We start from the raw sequence: 18,280 nt of genomic DNA, 5'->3' as shown, positions 1-18,280 counted from the left end.
TTAAGGATCTAGAGATGGAGAGGTAGGAGTTGTGGAAAACAACAAGAAAATGTGTAGATGATTGTGGGTATAATAATCTCTAACTCTCAAGTATATTTGCTAGGGTTTTCTCTCTGAAAAGCACTCTTTACAATTTGTGGGTAATGAGGGTATTTATAGTGTGGGTAAAGAATTTGGTAAAACACTTTATCTTTTTGCCAAACAGAAAGTTTTACGGGTACCTCGCGGGATGGCGCTTCTCGCAAAACACTCGCAAACTTGATAGCTTGGTGTAACTCTTTAGCTTTCAGTTATGTGCTTCACACGTGGTCTTTTCGTGGGTTACTCTTCTTGCAAGCTTCTCGCGAGCTAGTCATATTGCACTGATTCATCTTTGAAACTTGATTCTTCACCGATCTCTCACACTCATCCCTTACAAGAAAACCCACATAAATATAGGGAAATGATTAAAGAAATTACAATCAAATTTGGCACGGAATTAAAGCCAACACAAGCTTGTTGGAAATTACAACTTTATAGATATGATCATTTTTTTAAAACAAAATTTGGGAGGCAAAAAAATGGTGGGCTTGTGGGAAAAACTTTTTCTTTTTCTTTTTATCTTTTTTTTTTTTTTTTGGCTTTCTCTCTCTTTCCACTCTAACTAAAATTTGAAAATATCATTTTACTCTCCCTTTACCTTCCTCCATTTTCCATCCTCTCTCTTTTCATCCCAACCTAACATCACAAAAAAATTTGTGGGTTTTGTGGTGCTATTGTTGGTTAAGTTAGGCTCTTGGAAAGACATTTTTGTGAATTGATTTGAAGATATTGTGAATTGATTCTTTGTTTCTATTTGGATGCTGATAAAATGAAGAGAATGAATTGTTTTATTTTATTTTATAGAGAAATTTATTAATTTTTATGTCTTTAGGTTTAATTGATGTGCCACAATAAATTGAAATGGTATGATATGATTGGACCAATTATTACATGTAGCAAGCTAAGGTGACATTTAATAGACAACTCATTAACGAATATATACGGATGGACTTTTTTCGAATGATAAGTAATATTAAGGATACAAATCTAACTTTTGAAACTTTTTAAGGAGCAAAATCAAAATTACCTCGAAATTTTAAGGATCTAAACTATAATTTAGTTTTATGAGATTTATTAATTAGGGATCTACTTTATTATTATTATTTTTTAATAAGTCGATAGTTACAATGGGCGAGGGATATTTGAATCTTGGCTATCCCTGTAAGAAACACCAAAATGTGTCAAATGAACCATGAGGCTCTTAGCGATGTACCATTAATTTTAATGTCTCAATTTCGACAATCTACCAAGTTCAGTAACACAAACTTATAAACTATGTATGTTCTTCTCAAAAAAAAAAAAAAAAAAAAAAAAAAAAAAAAAAACCTGTGTATGTAAAGGGCATTGAAGTGGTAGAACCTTGAATTCCTAAAGGAGAAAAAAGAAAGAAAAAAGACATCTAATGTTGTGGTGGTGCTATTTGATTTCCATAAAATAAACTCAATAATTTCATCCATGTTTCACCTCTTAAAAGTGCTAAAACGTAGGATTGGAGCATCCTATGCGAATGACTATGTAATAATTTGATTTTCATGTTGGACTAACCAATGGTTTTGTTAAGTTTGGTAACTTTGGTTATAAGTAATGTGATAAACTTAAGAATTTAGAACTAATTATGCTACATAATTCACAGCTAGCCTAATTATCTAGATTATCAGCTGCATCTAAATAAATATGATATAGTTAATAATTCGGTTGTTGATGACCCGAATCGGTCCGAATTGCTGCCCAAAACCGACCATGTTGCTGCAGCTGGGTTGCCGATAAGATGAGGACGATAGTCTAAGCGAGCGAAGGATTCCAACATAGGCTGGCCAAAAGTTGCCTAATCCCACTAACCAATAGCTATCAGAATTGAATGTAAGATATTGGGATTTACCATATATGAAGTCAGATTGGAATGCAATTGGAAATCTTCTAGCAAGAGAAAACTGCTAAGAGCTTTCTTTTGTAATGTCTATGAGTTCTGAGATCTGTGGGTTTTTATTTTCCTTTAGCTGACCTGGTTTTGTAGCCTTTGTTGTCTTGGTGTTGTATATTAGTAGTGCTGTGTATTTGGGCTGAGTCTTGTACTGATTGGATTAATTCTTTTTTTCTTTTTCTTTTTCTTTTTTTTTTTTTTGGGTGAATGAAATTTTGGTCAAAAAAAAAAAAAAAAAAACTGCTAATAAAAGGGGTGTTTTATTTGTTTTATTTTTTATTTATAAGAAATCCTGAGGATAATAATTATGGCTTAACTCCATACTAAGTTGAGTGTGTGAAAATGCCCCCTCCCTTAATGTAACCCGACCGAAATGAGTGTTGCAGCTGATTGTTAATTCCATTGGCAAGTGGCATATCATTAGCCTACTTTGACAAGTTATTATACAATAGTTGCAGACCTATGTAATGCGTGAGAATATATAATTATTTTGTTATATGATATAATATATAATTTAATCTTTAAAATGTATTGAAGACAATTTGTTCCCCCTTAAAAATTGAACTATTTTTAGAAGTATTTTTCATCTCTCTATCTCTACAAATATATCTTCATATTATTTTGGATGTTTTTATTAGAAACTTGTGGATCTTTAATTGATATTAATCTTTTTTTAAGTGGTCCATATTCTTCTAACTTTTGTTATCATATGTTTTTTTTGGGTACAACTAAACTTTTTAAGTCAAAAATTAATTGATATTACTCATTACAAATTTACAATTGATATTACTCAAATAATTGATAAATACATTCAAATACATAGTCATATAGATTATATTTTAATATAAACTCAAATTTTCCTTCCAAAATATCTAAAAATTTACTCAAAAAAAAAAAACATATAGAGAGAGAGTATTCACTTTTTTGTGTGGGCAAAATATGAATTGACTGGAAAAGAGAATATCAAGTATATAGCAAATAAAATGGGGGGAGAAGAAGAATCAAAATAAAAATAAGATGAAATAATGAAGAAATTGTAATGTTGAGATATTAAGTAGTGGAGAGATAAAAAAAGTTAAAGAGATGAGGAAATGTTGGAAGAAGTGTAATTGTAACTTATAAGGTGAGAAATTAATAAAGAAAAAAAAAATAGTTAAAAAAGAGGGAAAAAATGTTAGAAATAGGTGGATGATGTTGCCCAATGAGAGAGTAGCAAAATTAATGGTTACACTTCAACATTTAAATATTATATAGATATTTTATATTAATTGGAGGATTAATTAAGTCAAAATTCACACTGCTTGAGCTTGCGGTTTAGTTGCATCCAATGTTATAATCACATTATAATTTGTAATTAAAATCCTATAAAATTTTGTACACATTGATATTTTGGGCATTGACGTGGTTATTGCCAATTATTCTTGAATTAGGATATTGATAGAAAAAAAAAATATATATATATATAAATAGTTTTGGAATGATGCCGATAACTTTATAATATATGAATAATATTTAAAATTGGAAAGAGTTTGACTCCAACTACTAATAGAAAAATAACATTTGTACTTATTACACATGACTCGCTTAACTCAATTAACCAAGTAAATTATGTGTATAACACATAACAAGGCATGTATCATCTTTCTATTGGGAAAATTATTATGTACTCGCTCTCGGAATACCATAAATGCATACTCTCCCCTCTTACATGAATGGTGGGTTTCACCATAAATTTAATTAATGGGACCCCTTTCTATTGATGGTTCCAAACATGTTTGAAGCCAAAAAAATTTCTTTGCAACTAATTATTATTATTATTATTAATTTTGTCATTATTCTCTCTAAAAAATTTTAAGGTGTGTTGGTCAAAGTTAATAAAATTTAGAATGCAAAGCTTGGCACCGCCTCTTGTAGTATCTCAATGGCTTGAATACTTATAACAAGTACCAAGACTTGGGTTCGAGAGCTGGTGAGAGAGAGAGACCAACGAGAGAGATATGAAACCATGAGGTATTCTAAAATACCTCCCTTTTTATTGGGAACTTCTACATTTTTTGTAATTTTTTTCTTAAGTATCTACCTTTCAGTTACATGCTATGGTTGCTAAATCGATCTATGATGATTGTCCAAGTGTACTTTAACTGGCTAGCTCATATGTAATTTGCAGAAAATTCACTCGAGCTCTTTTATCGTAGCAGTGGTCTGCTGTTTATGTTAAAATTTTTGAACAGCTCTAGTTTAAAGAGCAAAAAAGCCTAATACATAGAAGTAGTGGAGGGTTAGAAGTTAGAACAATGAAGGTGTGGAATTGTAAATGGAAGTTCAAGTTGATAGGCTTAGTAAGGTGTTCGTGAAAATGCTTGTTTGCTTGCTATTTCTGTTGGCTTATGTTGTCATTTGTAGTACTTGAAGGAATTAGAGTTTGATTTGAGGAAATGAACTTTTGTATTATTGAGTCGAATTTTGTAATACATGAGAAGAATGCAGATTTAATGTGTCTATCTCATATAATTCAATCATTTTTTTGGTTGTGATTGTTGGGTATGGACGGAGATGCTTTATAATTCAATCACTTGAAGGAATTAGGTTTTTATTGGTGCTAGATGACTTGTGGAATGAAAATATTAGTGAGTGGCACGTATTACGTAGTCCATTTAGTGTTGGATTGCATGGAAGCAAAATATTGGTTACTCGAAACTCAGTTGTTTCGTCTACTGTTGCCACAATTGATCCTCATTATTTGCAACCTTTATCAGATGAAGATTGTTGGGAATTGATTGCACAAAGAGCCCTCTCAAATAGGAGTTTGGATGGGAAGGAAAAATTAGTAGCCATTGGTGAAAAGATAGCAGAGAAATGTGGAGGCTCACCATTGGCAGCCAAAACAATAGGGTCTGTCTTACCTTTCAAGTTGGTAGAAAGTGAGTGGGAAGCGTTGTTAGAAAGTAAGCTGTGGGACTTGCCTGAATACAAAACAGTCTTTCCAGCATTGAGACTAAGCTATAACTATTTGTCTGCTCCCTTGAAGAGATGCTTTGCTTATTGCTCTATTTTTCCTCACAATTATGAATTTGAGAAGGATGATTTGGTTCATTTGTGGATGGCAGAAGGGTTCATTCAACCTCAAGGATTGAAAAGGATTGAAGACATTGGCAATGATTACTTCGATAACTTGTTATGGAGGTATTTTTTCCATGTTCCTCATTTTGATTATCTTCATCAACCTGTATATCATATGCATGGTCTCATTCATGAGTTGGCCCAATTAGTGTCGACTGACATTTGCTTTCAAATGAAAGATGGGATGTCACCCTTATTACCCATATTCAGAAATGCTCGTCATTCATCTTTGCTTTCTCAAGAAGATATTCAACCAATGACTTTGAAGATGTTTCAAAGATACAAAGGCTTAAGGACATTCATGGTGTTCTGTAGAAATGGATCTCATATTGTAGAACTCCTATTTGATCTTTTTCGGAATCTACAATGCTTAAGGGTGTTGAATTTGAGTAGTACTGGTATCTTTGAGCTACTGGACTCTATTGACAATTTGAAGCACCTTCGGTACCTCAGTGTCTCTAAGACAAATATCAAGAAGTTGCCTGAATCAATTGCCTATCTATATGGTTTACAGACACTAAAGCTCCAAGATTGCTTTAACTTCCTTGTGTTGCCCAAACATACAAAAAACTTTATTAACCTGCGCCATCTTGACTTGGACATAAAGCGTCAGTTAAGTTCTATGCCATTAGAGGTTGGAAAGTTGACTAGTCTCCAAACTCTACATGCATTTATTGTTGGAAAAGATGCAGGGTGTCAAATTGGAGAGCTTCAGAAACTAGGGAACCTTCGGGGACGAATTTGCATAACAAATCTTGAGAATGTGGTCAATCTTAGAGATGCAAAAGAGGCCATGTTAGAGAAGAAGCCATATCTTGACAGGTTGGAACTGCAATGGAATGAAATTTAGGGATGGACAAGAAGTACTTTCGGGCCTTTGCCCTCATTATAGACTGAAAGAATTACGGGTAACAAATTATGGCGGTTCAATGATTCCAAGCTGGCTTAGTGATCCATCTTTGTGCAAGCTTGTGAGTATTTACTTGCGCAGTTGCCAAACATGCACAGTTCTTCCACCTCTTGTTCTTCTACCAGCCCTGAAGTCCTTACACATTTATCAAATGCATAGTTTGGTTGGTGTGGAACATAGATTTTGCGGGTCGGGTATGGACAATATGGTTAGGGGCTTTCTATCTCTAGAGTCACTGACATTCCATGACATGCCAAACTTGAAGGTTTGGACTGGACTTAATGCCGAGGACATGCCTCATCTTCATCAACTTATTGTTGTTGACTGTCCAAAACTGGTCCGCCAGCCTTCTCTTCACTTCCTTTCTTCTCTTATAAGTTTAGATATGAACCAGTGTCATATACTTCAATCACTGCCAGATGAAGGGCTACCTGATTCACTCAAAACTTTATTTATCTTAGACTCCACCATCTTGAAAGGAAGATGCCGGCAAGGAGGTGCAGACTGAGACTGGAGCAAGATAAGAGCCATTCTCAAGATAGAGATTGATTATAAGGAGATTCCACTGCAAGTGCGGGAAAACTGAGTTTCAGTTACAGGTAATGATACTAGACATTATTCCTTTGTCAGGTACTATAAGTATACTCCTGAGTTGAGAGAGAGATTTAAATTTAATACAACTACGATGAAGTAATGTTATGTATGGTTTGGTTAGTGCCTTAGTGGATAACCTCTAATTAATGTTGGCAATAACTTTGAAATCCTCCCTAATCAGATACTTCGTTGTCCAATTAATTTGTTTTCATTTTAGATGCTTCACAAATGAATTATTATTATTTTGTTTCACATAGTATACGAAGGCACAGATAATTTCATTGGCTGGACTAGTTTAAGTAGAAAATTATCGATAACTCTAAAATCTACAAAATGTACCTTAATTTCATGGGCTCACTTATATTATTGAACTTTTCAGACTCTAGAGTGCTAACAATGGGATCCAACGAAGGAGATGTTCAGTGTTTGAAGTTCTATTAGGAAATCATTAGATAGACATTATGACTTTGTTGTCTGCTATCTGAATACTATGTTTGGAAGGCCTTGAACTTGTAAATGAGCTAAGTGTGGAAGTATTAAGATTTATTATTGTGGAATATGCTGTTTTCAGCCCGATCCAAAGTGTTGTTTGGTGCATGATTTAAATGGAAGATTTTTGAATGAGCCACGATTTGAAGTCCTCCATCTTGATTTAGTGTCTTCTGGATCTGGAGCTTCACCACAAGAGGTAGTGTGGTATCTCATCTCAGTTTGGCTGTAATTTCTTCTCAAATTTCATAAAACAATGCTAAGTTACAAGACTTCATATAGGCATACTAAGGAGTTTACTGAATGTTGGAAGTCCTTCATTTGAAGTAAGCTAAACCAGATCGCTTCAAGGTGAAATACTTGAAGGCTAATTGACCTGCAACACAAGCTGCTGACTAAGCATCTATTCTTCCTAAAAGTAACTAACTGAATCTCCCCTCCGTTCCACAGAAAGAACAAGGCCTCCAACCTTTTAAGTAGTAGTCTAAACCCATGCAATCGCCCAGGCCAGTCCTGTTCCATGCCATATCAAGACTGGTAAATGGTATTATTCCTGCTCACTGATAATTAGATTGAAATTATCTTCATTAGGTTGAAGTGGGCATGTTTGGGTCACATATTTGACAGCAGCATGATGTATTAGGGCAATATGTTACCAATATTTGGTAGGTGAGAATCTAGTTGGAGTTGTGAAGCTCAATAAGGTTATGGAAGAATTTAGTTAATTTTTGGAGGTCTAAGGTATCAGATTATTGCATTGTGGAGACATGAATTCTACAAATTTATAAAATTTTAGTTTCAATGCAATTGTTGTTGTTGAGTTGAAGGTGATCATGGTGTGTGCCATTTTGAGAGATTTATGGAACTTGAAATGAGTGGTTCAATTGTTTGGACGTATAGTGATCACAGGAGAAAATGAAATAAGTTTGTCATTGATAGTTTACTGATTTAATGTGTTGTATTTAATATGATTATTAAAAAAAGAATAATAATCATGTCTAATTGAAAATTTTAAATTACAGTAATGAAATAAAAAACACATACACAACTGAATAAGATTACAAAATCTCTATCTCTCATGCATGTGCATACATCCGAGATAAATGTCTCTAGAGATGTTACAATGAAGTATCCCTGGGTCTAGTGGCACACAACCATTGCCTTGGGGTCTCAAGATCGTCACCTGTGATCGTAGGAACATGCCAACTACCCTTTTCTGACTCCTGCGTTATACCAACATGTATTATGTTTTGAGTAACTCCTTATAAGAAGCAAAATGCTATCTTTATTCTTAATAATTAATGATCATTTTAAACGAGTGATTAGCAAGCAGATGATTGATCATCTTACCTGAATAACAATTGAATAAGGTGGAGGCATGTGGAGAGTAGGCTCACGTTGTGCAAATGACAGTCGAATCTGCAATTTATCCAAAAAGAAGCAAGCTTCATTTCATTTTCTTCAAAGTAAAGACCTGAACTATGCCATGCATGTGAACTACAAGTGTATATATATATAGGCAATGACATTTTATTAGAATGAATGAGGTTTCTCATGTTCACACAGTAAATTCTCCTAAAGAATTAGGATCAGAAAAAGAGGAAGTCAATATAAACAACAATAGAATTCTCTTCATTTAAACCGAAAGCATGGGATCACTCAAATAATTATCTAAAATATGATGATTTTAGCTCAATTACAGAGAGTTCCACACAACTAAAAGTACGGTTAAACCTTTGCCTCCATACAGTCCCATATAGATATAATCCTCATCAAACAAAGGGGGTTGCATTTCACACAAAGAACTTCTATACTCACCAAACCAACTTCTCCAACTAAAAAAATACAACAATGACCCCTCTTAGGCATCCCCAAATGAACTTTTCTTTAGATGAATAAGAAGCCCACTGAATTATTTTTGCACCTCTTAGGACTTCCTAAAAAGAGTGGACCTCCAATTTAACATTGCTTTTAGGCCTTCACTACTAGCTATCTGAGCCCACACCACTTGGAATATTGGCGTATAGGTTATTCAACAAAGAATCAACTTACCCCAATACCCAACCTTTGAAAGCTCATTGAAACCTGATTCCATGAGAATGCAACCCTTCATTTGAAGACCCTGAACAAGAGTATACAGAAGGAAATTTCTCCATTGCAAACAAATCTAGATTCAACTTTTTCAATGAACAATTCTCACACAATATATCGTACCAAAATCTAACCCTTCTCCCTTCTCCCTTCTCCTGTCCCCAACCACTTATAACTATTAACTAATATAGCCTGCAATTCTCTCCCAACCTACTGTGATACTCCCCTTCAAATCCTGGAAGAGAAGATTCCAAAGTGGATTCAACAAAATGACAAACCCATTTTAGGAAACTTGAGGACATATGCCAGCTAAAATCATGCCGGTCTGTTGAATTGCAGTTACACATCAGAAACCTATGGACTTGATTCATCCCCCACAAAAAAATAAAACCCTATGGACTTCTAGGAAAATCAGATAATAAGAAGTTTAAAGAATTGAAGCATAAAAGTCATAAGACATAATTCAGATAATGCAGAATAGTGTCCCAGGACAACACCAAAAGGATCCAACAATAAACTTTAAGAAAAGAAAAATAAAGGATAGATAACCTAGTAGTCAGCAACTAGACTTGCTTGGAGACAACACCAAGAGAGGACAAAAATGAGTCACCATGAAACCATTGGAAAATTCTAAGAGAATTCATTAATCAATCAAACTGTAACAGTCTCCACTGGAGTACAATTGATGCAGGGAACCAAGAATTTATGTTTTAATTTGCAATTAATTTTGTTTTTGAATTTGGTTATTAATGTTGACGGTATTTAGGGATTTGATTAGATGCTTTCCATATTAGTATAATTCCTAAAACTATTTAACTAGCACTCCCATAATGGTGAAAGACAGATAAATTTGAATAAGATTAATTATTATGAGTTGAGAATGTCTCCTCCCTTGTTTCTCTCTGTTTGGTGGTGATGCCAAACGCCCTTAGGTGGTGATGCCTAGGGTTTGTAGGCATATTCTAGGTGGGTATGATGCAGCACAAGTAGAAAATAGGAGATAAAAGAGAAATAAAAGTAACAACAGAACAAACTCTAGGCTTCACCACCTAGAATCTACCTGCAAACCCTAGGCATCACCACCAAACAGAGAGAAACAAGGGAGGAGACATTCTTGACTCAAAATAATTAATCTTATTCAAATTCATATGTTTTTCACCATTACAGGAGTGCTAGTTAAATAGTTTTAGGGATTATACGAATATGGAAAGCATCTAATCAAATCCCTAAAAACCATCAATATTAATAAATAAATTCAAAATTCAAATTCAAAAACAAAATTAATTGCAAATTAAAACATAAAATCTTGGTTCCCTGCATCAGGAGCAAGGCATAATCTAAATGACACCAAGAAGAGGGAAAACAAAAGACCAAAAAATCTGCAGTAGAGCAATGGTGGAACAAATATATCACCACTATTTTCATACATACAACACCACTATAGTTATATTTCTCTTCCACCGATTGTCAACAGCCAAAATTTTCCAATGCTGCCATTCAAGTGAAAAATGTAACTTATATCAAAAAAAAAAAAGTGAAAAATGTAACTTGAAACTATGCTTTCACATACCAAACAATTTGCAAAGGAAACGAAATTCCTTGTCTGGTTTTTTCAGCATGCTATAAAAACGACTTGACCACGAATTCCCTTGGTTTAGACCTTAGAAGCCAACCATATCCTCCTGTCATCTTCACCCCTTTCTGATTTTAGTTCGCATACAACAAATCAAGGAAAGAATCCAAAGGCTCCAACTCCCAATCTTCATCTAACCTAATGAATCTAGATGACATTGGCACATGCCTAAGAAAATAATCTAAATATTGTGCCATTCTTGTATTCCTACCTTCTGCAATATCGAATAATTCTAGACTTTCAGCAACATATGTCCACACCACAGTTCAAGCCAGAATCATATGTGAGTACCATCTCCTACCTCATATCTAACTAACTTAGAGAACAAATCCCATCTCCCCCTAATGTATTTCCGCACTCCCACACCATAGTAGCCTTCAACTACTGCTGAACACCATTGACCACATAAACACCATACTTCCTATCTACAACATTCCTCAAAAATTGATCTCTGTCCATCACATATCTTCACAACCATTTCCAGCAAAGCTTGGTTGAAAACATGAAGCCTCCTTGGCCCTAAACAACTAAACTCTTTGTAACTTCTCTAGTCTTGGAGCCATTGATACAGGTACAAGAAAAAGAGACAAAATATGTTGGTAAACTAGAAAGGGTGCTTTCTATTAGCGTTTATCTTCCACACCTCCCTCCCCCCTCACTCCCCCCAAGTGATAAATATAATATTTTGCAAATCTATGCTTTACAAATTTGCATATGAAGGAGGAATCCAAAAGTAATACCCAAATCCATCATAGGAAAAGCATCCACCTCAGAATGAAGAGGACCCACTAACTCATCATTCATTATTCACTACAATAAAAACCTGAACTAAACAAGCCCAAAACTCTCTTTTAAGGGTAGGAACTTGGATAATATATCATAGATCAATCACCTCCTTTGTTGTGCTACCACATGAATGTCACTACACAGAAGATTCTCTTAAAATGCAAATAAGAATAATACCTGATGCTTTTCCTTCCATCTTGGAAAAAAGCTTGTCCCTAGCAGTTGGAACAGGTGATCCCTCATCTCATCATTTGTCACCAGTAAACACTTACAACTAACAGCAGCATATAACCAGTACCTGTGAATAATGAGAGAACAAACCTTTTAAAAAAGTTTACTAATACGGTCATAATCAAAGCTACAAATGCACTGTAGATTTGAATTTTGTAACTTTTTGGTTAAATTACAAATTACACCTTCCATTTCAGTCCTTTAATTTTCATTTGTTGTCAATTTAGCCCTTTTGTCTAATTCCATTACATTGTGTCATTATATATATATATATATATATATATATATATAATTTTATAACTAAAAATAATTTTATTGAAAAAATTCATGTATAAACAACACAAAGAAGACTAAAGAATTAGAAAACAAGGAACTATCTACATAGGTAATGACTATGAATAAGCCAATGATAAGACCACTTGTATGAAGAAGTAATGAAGGTTGCTAGCAGTTGATTCCTCGTGGTTTCCACATCTTCAATAGTCTACATCAAACATAAGGAACCAAATTCCAAATATTGAATAAATGATTAACTCCCCCATCTCGCCACCCACATAATAATCAAAGACCTCGTCCACTAATATCCATTGAATCCTAAAGGTCTAAAGACAAAACTCCACAGCTCAAATGCCACATTACAATATAGCAAAAGATAGTCCACCGTCTCTCCACAACTTTGGCACATATAACACCAACCCACAATAGAGTAACACCTCTTGAGAAGGTTTTCACTAGTATTTTCCCCCAAGCCGCTGTCCACACAAAGAAGGAAACTCTATGAGGAGTTTTTAACCCCCATATAGCCTTCCAAGGGAAAGACATAGGGGATGAACCCCGTAATGCCTCACAAAAAAAAACAAACACTAAAACCCCACTTCTCTTAAGCTTCCATCGCATCTGATCCCCTCCCTCCCAAAGAGGAACATGAGATTTTAGTAGGTGTATGAATGAATCCACCCCCTCTTATCTCCCAATAATTGAAATTCCTCATGAACCCCACATCCCACTGCCACAACCACTTACCCACCAAAGATTGATTGAAAGTAGTAAGCTTCCTAATCCCCAATCCTCCAGTAGCTATAGGAGTACACACCTTGTCCCATCCAACCAAATGATGTTTAAACTCCTCTCCTAAACCACTCCACAAAAAATTCCTCTGCAACCCTCTCAATCATATTGGCCACACTAGTGGGAACGGTAAACAAAGATAAGTAATATGTAGGTAGGCTCAAAAGTGTACCCTTCAAAAGCATCAACCTCCCCCATTTTGACAGGTACAGCCTCTTCCAACCAGCCAATCGACATTTGAATTTCTCCAAAATAGGGTTCCAAATTGCCCTGATTTGAAGGAAGCCCCCAACAGCATACCAAGGTAAGTCATTGGCAAACAACCCACCTTAAAATACAAAAGGTTAGCAAATTCAATCACATTCTCCATCTCACCTGTTGGCACCATCTCACTTTTCCCCTTATCAACTTTTAACCTGTCACCACCTCAAAACAAGTTAGCAACATTTGAATATACAAGATCTGTTCAGTGTTAGCATCACAAAACAAGATGGTGTCATCAACAAACAATAAATATGAGATAGACAACCCACCATTTTCATCATTCCCAACTTTAACGCCTTTGACAAGACCTTCCTCCTACATCCTCCTCAACATTCTACTAAGAGGCCCCATAACAAGGATAAAAAGCAAAGGGGATAATGGATCTCTCTGCCATAATCCCCTAGAAGTGCCAAAAAATCCACGAGAACCATTAACCAAAATAGAGACTTGTACCATGGTAATGCATGTACAAAATTGATTCTTAATAGAGCCATTGAAAATTGGAACAAGATTCTTAACTATTTTGTTAATCCTTTTTTCTTCATGTTCTTCTTAGGGTTTAATGCTTCTTCTTTTTTAATACCAAATAGGAATTCTACTTTTTAAAAACTTTTTTTATTTGTAAAATGGTTTTTTATTCCTTTTTTGGATTTTTTTTAAATTAAGAAATTCAAAAGAACCAAAACAACTTTGTTTTGGGCAATTAATGGCAGCCCACCTAGTGAAATTAGACAGAAGGACCAAGTTGACAACAAATGAAAGTTAAAGGACTAAAATTTAAAAATAAAAAATCAAAGTTATTGAACTAAAGTTAGAGGGTGTAATTTGTAATTTCGCCTAACTTTTTCAAAATTAAATAAAGTGCCTTACATAAAAAAAAGTCAAAGATCAATTTTATTCGTGTTAATCAAAGGGAGTTTTCATGCATAACATGATAAACAAAGAAAAAATGTGTTAAGACAACATATATAACCAAAACATATTTATTTTGTTAGTGACCTCAATCTAACCTATCTATAGTTCAACTGACTGAAAAGATGCAATCATGCAAACTTACCAATCATCATTTGAACCAGGAGGAGTAGCATAAAGTGCACCAGAGTTTTTCCAATGCTCTAACAACTTCTTGTTATTAGGATGCTGAGCAGGACCACCAGTCACACGATTTTTATGCAAAATAACCAGGGGCAATCGCTTGGAAGGACTCATTTGACGTAGTTGTTTTACAACCATATTAAGCTACAACCAAAAGGAATTAATAAGCACGCCATTGGTAGATTTTTTGAAGGATTCAAAAGATATAGTGTCATAAGCTATTTCTTGGTAGCCCACTCACCTGGGAAAACTTGAAACTGTGCTGGTTGATAAGACCCACATTGGCACCATCTACAACCGCATCAAATGGACCATGCCGTTGGAGCCATTCCTGAACGAGTTCACCTTCTCAATCAATGAGGATGTCACTGACAATCATTTTATGTATTACTTGTTGAAGCAAACAGAAGTAGCAAGTATCAACCAAACCACAATAGTCAGACCATTTCAACAATGACAAAACGAGAAGAAAAAAAAAATTCTTGAAAGCCTTATTGCACCAAAGAAATTGGTCTTCCAATTTGGCCTCAGATACCATCACAAAAGTCTTACATGCATTATGTGCTAATTTTTTCCAACATACCAAACCTTCAAAACAGAACAGCTTAAGTGTACTAGTTTTTGCTTTTTTATTATTTTAATTGGCAAGTTACATATGCACCTAGTGGGTTTTGAATCATGATCACACCCTTCATCCACTCTTGTGGGAAGATGAAGTGCCATTTGAGCCAGAACTCAATGGTGTAATAGTAACAAAGAGCAGCTTAAGCATACTTGGTTTTATAACAAATTTTCGTTTGAATTCCAGCATAGGGTTTGGGTCCAATGTACATCGAGTAGTCTTCTTTTAAAGAAATTTATCATTACCAATTAATAAAAAATACAACAAAAGAACACATTTTCGCACCTGGAAGCGAACAAAATCAGCTTTAACCTCCCTTTGGCAAGCCACATTGGTCAATGAGGAAGCAAAATTTTCCGTCTCCTTCGGATCAATATCAATACAAACAAGCTTCTCGCCACACGATTGACAAACCCCGGTACCATCCATTTGAGTCCTCACCACTCTCCACTCCCCACTCCCCAACCACCCTTGACCATGCCATCCTCCACCACCTCTCACAACCCCTTCACTCACTTTACTCACATCCCAATTCTCTAATCCTACTTTTTTTGCCTCTTCGCATTTAAACCAATCCTCAATAACCCCAGCAGTCGTCTCCGACACTTGTCTCACCGCAGCTCTTAACCTGTGCATTGTTTCATACACTTTATGTGCATTGTTACAAACACCACTAACTTTCAAAATCGCAGAAAGCTCAGCCTCCTCAGCCACCACACCGGCCTCAACCATGTCAGCATCAACTTCATAAGCCTTACCTGCCATCCCTTTCTCGCAAAACCCAAACAATGCCGGCCCATACGACCTCAACTTCGGCACAATTCCAAACCCTTTCATCTTCTTGATCAAATCAAACGCCATTTCCGGGTCTTCCTTGGCCGCAGCTATCCTCGCCAAGCTAGTAAACGTGGCCTCATTCGGCACAACCTTGTTTACAACCATGGCTTGAAAAATCTCAAAACCTCTGTTCAACACATGGGATCCTCTGTTTCTGTCTAGAGAGCAGAGATAGAGCAACACATTGTAATGGAGTAATACAAGATTGAGTCCATCTCGAAGGGCCTCGTCGTAAAGGCGAAGTGCCTCGACTACGTCGCCGTGTTTGGAACACATGTCGAGTTTGAGCTTGAGAAGTCCCTCCGGGGATTCTCGGCGGGCTTTTCTACTGGCTTTTCTGGAGAGCCTTGTGGAGGAGGAAGAGTCATGGATTGGTGAGGTGGCGGAGAGAGAGGAAAAGAAGAAAAGAGGAGAGGGTCTGGTGAATTGGGTGGTTGTGGTGGTGGGGTGGAGAAGTGGGAGGCGGAGAGTGTGGGAATTGGTGGATGGGAATTTGGTGAAGGAGTAGAAGAAGAGAGGAGAGGGCCTGATGGTGGTGAGTGAGAGTGAGGGTAACATTACAAGAGAGCGTCTGGATAGCATTTCTCAGAATGGTACCAAAGAATTATCCTCTCTTGTCATGAGAGAGAGAGAGAGAGAGAGAGAGAGAGAGGGTTTAGGCAGGGTCTAGTCGTCTACACTACCACGAGGCATAAAAGGGATATATAAGTCTAGCCCACTAGCAATGCTAAAGCCATATTTAAGGCATTTTTAACATTTTAGAGGGCAAAAACACTTACATCAAAGAATGCTAAACCGTACTATTGTAAAAAAATTTGCAATAGTGCTACAGTACAATTCTAAACTTAGAATTGTACTGTAGCAGAATGTTAAAAAAATATATATATATATTTTATTCCCTCCGTGTTTTTCTCTCCACCCAGACTTCTTCTCTCTCTTCCTTCTCTTCTCTGTTTTCTCCATCTCTGCTCTTTCCTCTCTACAGACCCAAACACCGCCTCTGCTCTCTCTTCCTTCTCTGTTGGGTCCGGTGTTTGGGTTGTGGGTTGATCGGTGGTGGGTTGATGATATTTTTTAAATGGGTTTGCCCCGGTGGGTTTCAAATAGGCTCGGTTTCAAATCGGCGGTGTGGTTTCTAATCGGTGGTGGGTGTGGTGGCCGTTGTTGGCTCTGGTTTGATGGTTTATGTGTGGCTCACTGTGGTGGTTGTGATTTTTTTTTTTTTTTTCTGGCTGTGACCGGTGCTTAAAAGGGTTGTGGGTCGTGGTTGGGTCCGGGGTTTGGGTCGTGTTTGGGTAGTGGTTGGGTTGTGGGTTGATCGGTGGGTGGATCGGTGGGTTGATCGGTGGTGGGTTGATGATATTTTTTGAATGGGTTTGTTCCGGTGGGTTTCAAATAGGCTGGGTTTCAAAATCGGCGGTGTGGTTTCTGATCGGCGGTGGGTGTGGTGGCTGTTGTTGGCTCTGGTTTGATGGTTTGTGTGTGGCTGTGTGTGGGTCACAGTGGTGGTTGTGATTTTTTTTTTTTTTTTTTTTTTGTTGGCTGTGACAGGTGCTTAAAGGGGTTGTGGGTCGTGGTTGGGTCCGGGGTTTGGGTTGTGTTTGGGTAATGGTTGGGTTGTGGGTTGATCGGTGGTGGGTTGATGATATTTTTTGAATGGGTTTGCTCCGGTGGGTTTCAAATAGGCTAGGTTTCAAATCGGTGGTGTGGTTTCTGATCGGTGCTGGGTGTGGTGGTCGTTGTTGGCTCTGGTTTGATGGTTTGTGTGTGGATGTGTGTGGCTCTATTGATGGGTCTGTGTGTGTGGTTCTGTGAGATGAACCGGTGCTAGAGGTTGAGGGAGGCTGTGGAAAAAAAAAAAAACAGTTGGAAAGCCTAGGAAAGTAGAACTGAAAAAAAATATTGGTTAAAAAGAAATAATAAAAAAAGATTAAAGAATAATATTTTAATAAGAATAGAGTTTTAGGATGTGGGAGGTATTGTAAAATGGGATGGTATAAGTAATAAAGTGATTTTTTGAGATGGTATAATAGTATAGCATAGTATTTTTCAATGCTAGTGCTCGATAACCCAATTACTGCCTTGTTAGCTTAGACAACTCACAAAAATGGAGCTAAATAGCTATACAGTTATTTTAGCTCCAGCAGTAGAGCTAAAACTAAAACTTTTTTGCTTCTTGCTACAATAGATGTGCATTGTAGCAAGAAGCTAAAAAAAAAAATATTTAACTTTTCTCTCTTCTCTCATTAAAATATTTTCTTTTTCTTTTTCTTTCATTCTCTCTCTGGCATCCCTCATCTTCTCTCTGTTTCGCTGGCCAGCTCACTGAAAGTGGCGCTCATAAAATCCATATAAAATTCATTGAATCAGACACCCAGCCACCAAAAAAACACCTGATCGAACCACTGCCACTGAAGCAAAGCTGATCCACCAAACCCACAACACAAAACACCACAAAACACAAAACACAAAACACATACCCACAGAGATAGAGTAGAGAGAGATTATTTTATTGTGATATTTATATTATTTTATTAT

General features: G+C 36.2%; 1 protein-coding gene and 1 pseudogene across 7 annotated transcripts; one reads left to right on the top strand and one right to left on the bottom strand.

Moving 5' to 3' along the window:
• LOC115951639 overlaps positions 1-6,540 on the top strand; it is a 9,277-nt pseudogene extending 2,737 nt beyond the window's left edge.
• Positions 6,541-8,101: 1,561 nt separating this feature from the next.
• On the bottom strand, positions 8,102-16,402 carry LOC115952976 (proteinaceous RNase P 1, chloroplastic/mitochondrial-like). Of its 7 annotated transcripts, XR_004083605.1 has the most exons (7): positions 15,191-16,402; positions 14,525-14,614; positions 14,246-14,427; positions 13,097-13,340; positions 11,803-11,923; positions 8,466-8,534; positions 8,102-8,338 (listed from the first exon to the last, which is right to left on the bottom strand). XR_004083605.1 is itself a non-coding variant. In XM_031070366.1 (6 exons), the coding sequence occupies exons 1-6, from the start codon at positions 16,322-16,324 to the stop codon at positions 8,234-8,236; spliced, it is 1,701 nt and encodes a 566-aa protein (XP_030926226.1). In that variant the 5' UTR covers positions 16,325-16,402; the 3' UTR covers positions 8,102-8,233. The 7 variants fall into 7 exon arrangements, 3 of the variants coding, with proteins under 3 accessions (XP_030926226.1, XP_030926227.1, XP_030926228.1); XM_031070366.1 differs by lacking the exon at positions 13,097-13,340; XR_004083606.1 differs by lacking the exon at positions 8,102-8,338 and having other exon boundaries at positions 13,300-13,340.
• Positions 16,403-18,280: the final 1,878 nt, after the last annotated feature.

The sequence above is a fragment of the Quercus lobata genome, chromosome 7 (genome assembly GCF_001633185.2).
Source record: "Quercus lobata isolate SW786 chromosome 7, ValleyOak3.0 Primary Assembly, whole genome shotgun sequence".
Lineage (NCBI taxonomy): Eukaryota > Viridiplantae > Streptophyta > Magnoliopsida > Fagales > Fagaceae > Quercus > Quercus lobata.
This window is presented reverse-complemented; position numbering and strand designations above follow the sequence as displayed.

Bases quoted from the DNA above. Each gene is read 5' to 3' on its own strand.
- LOC115952976 (XM_031070366.1), bottom strand. From the start codon at position 16,324: ATGCTATCCAGACGCTCTCTTGTAATGTTACCCTCACTCTCACTCACC. The intron at 14,615-15,190 runs GTGCGAAAATGT...GAACTCGTTCAG, and splicing joins CTGATTTTGTTCGCTTCCAG to GAATGGCTCCAACGGCATGG. The intron at 8,339-8,465 runs GTAAGATGATCA...GGTATAACGCAG, and splicing joins CTTATTCAATTGTTATTCAG to GAGTCAGAAAAGGGTAGTTG.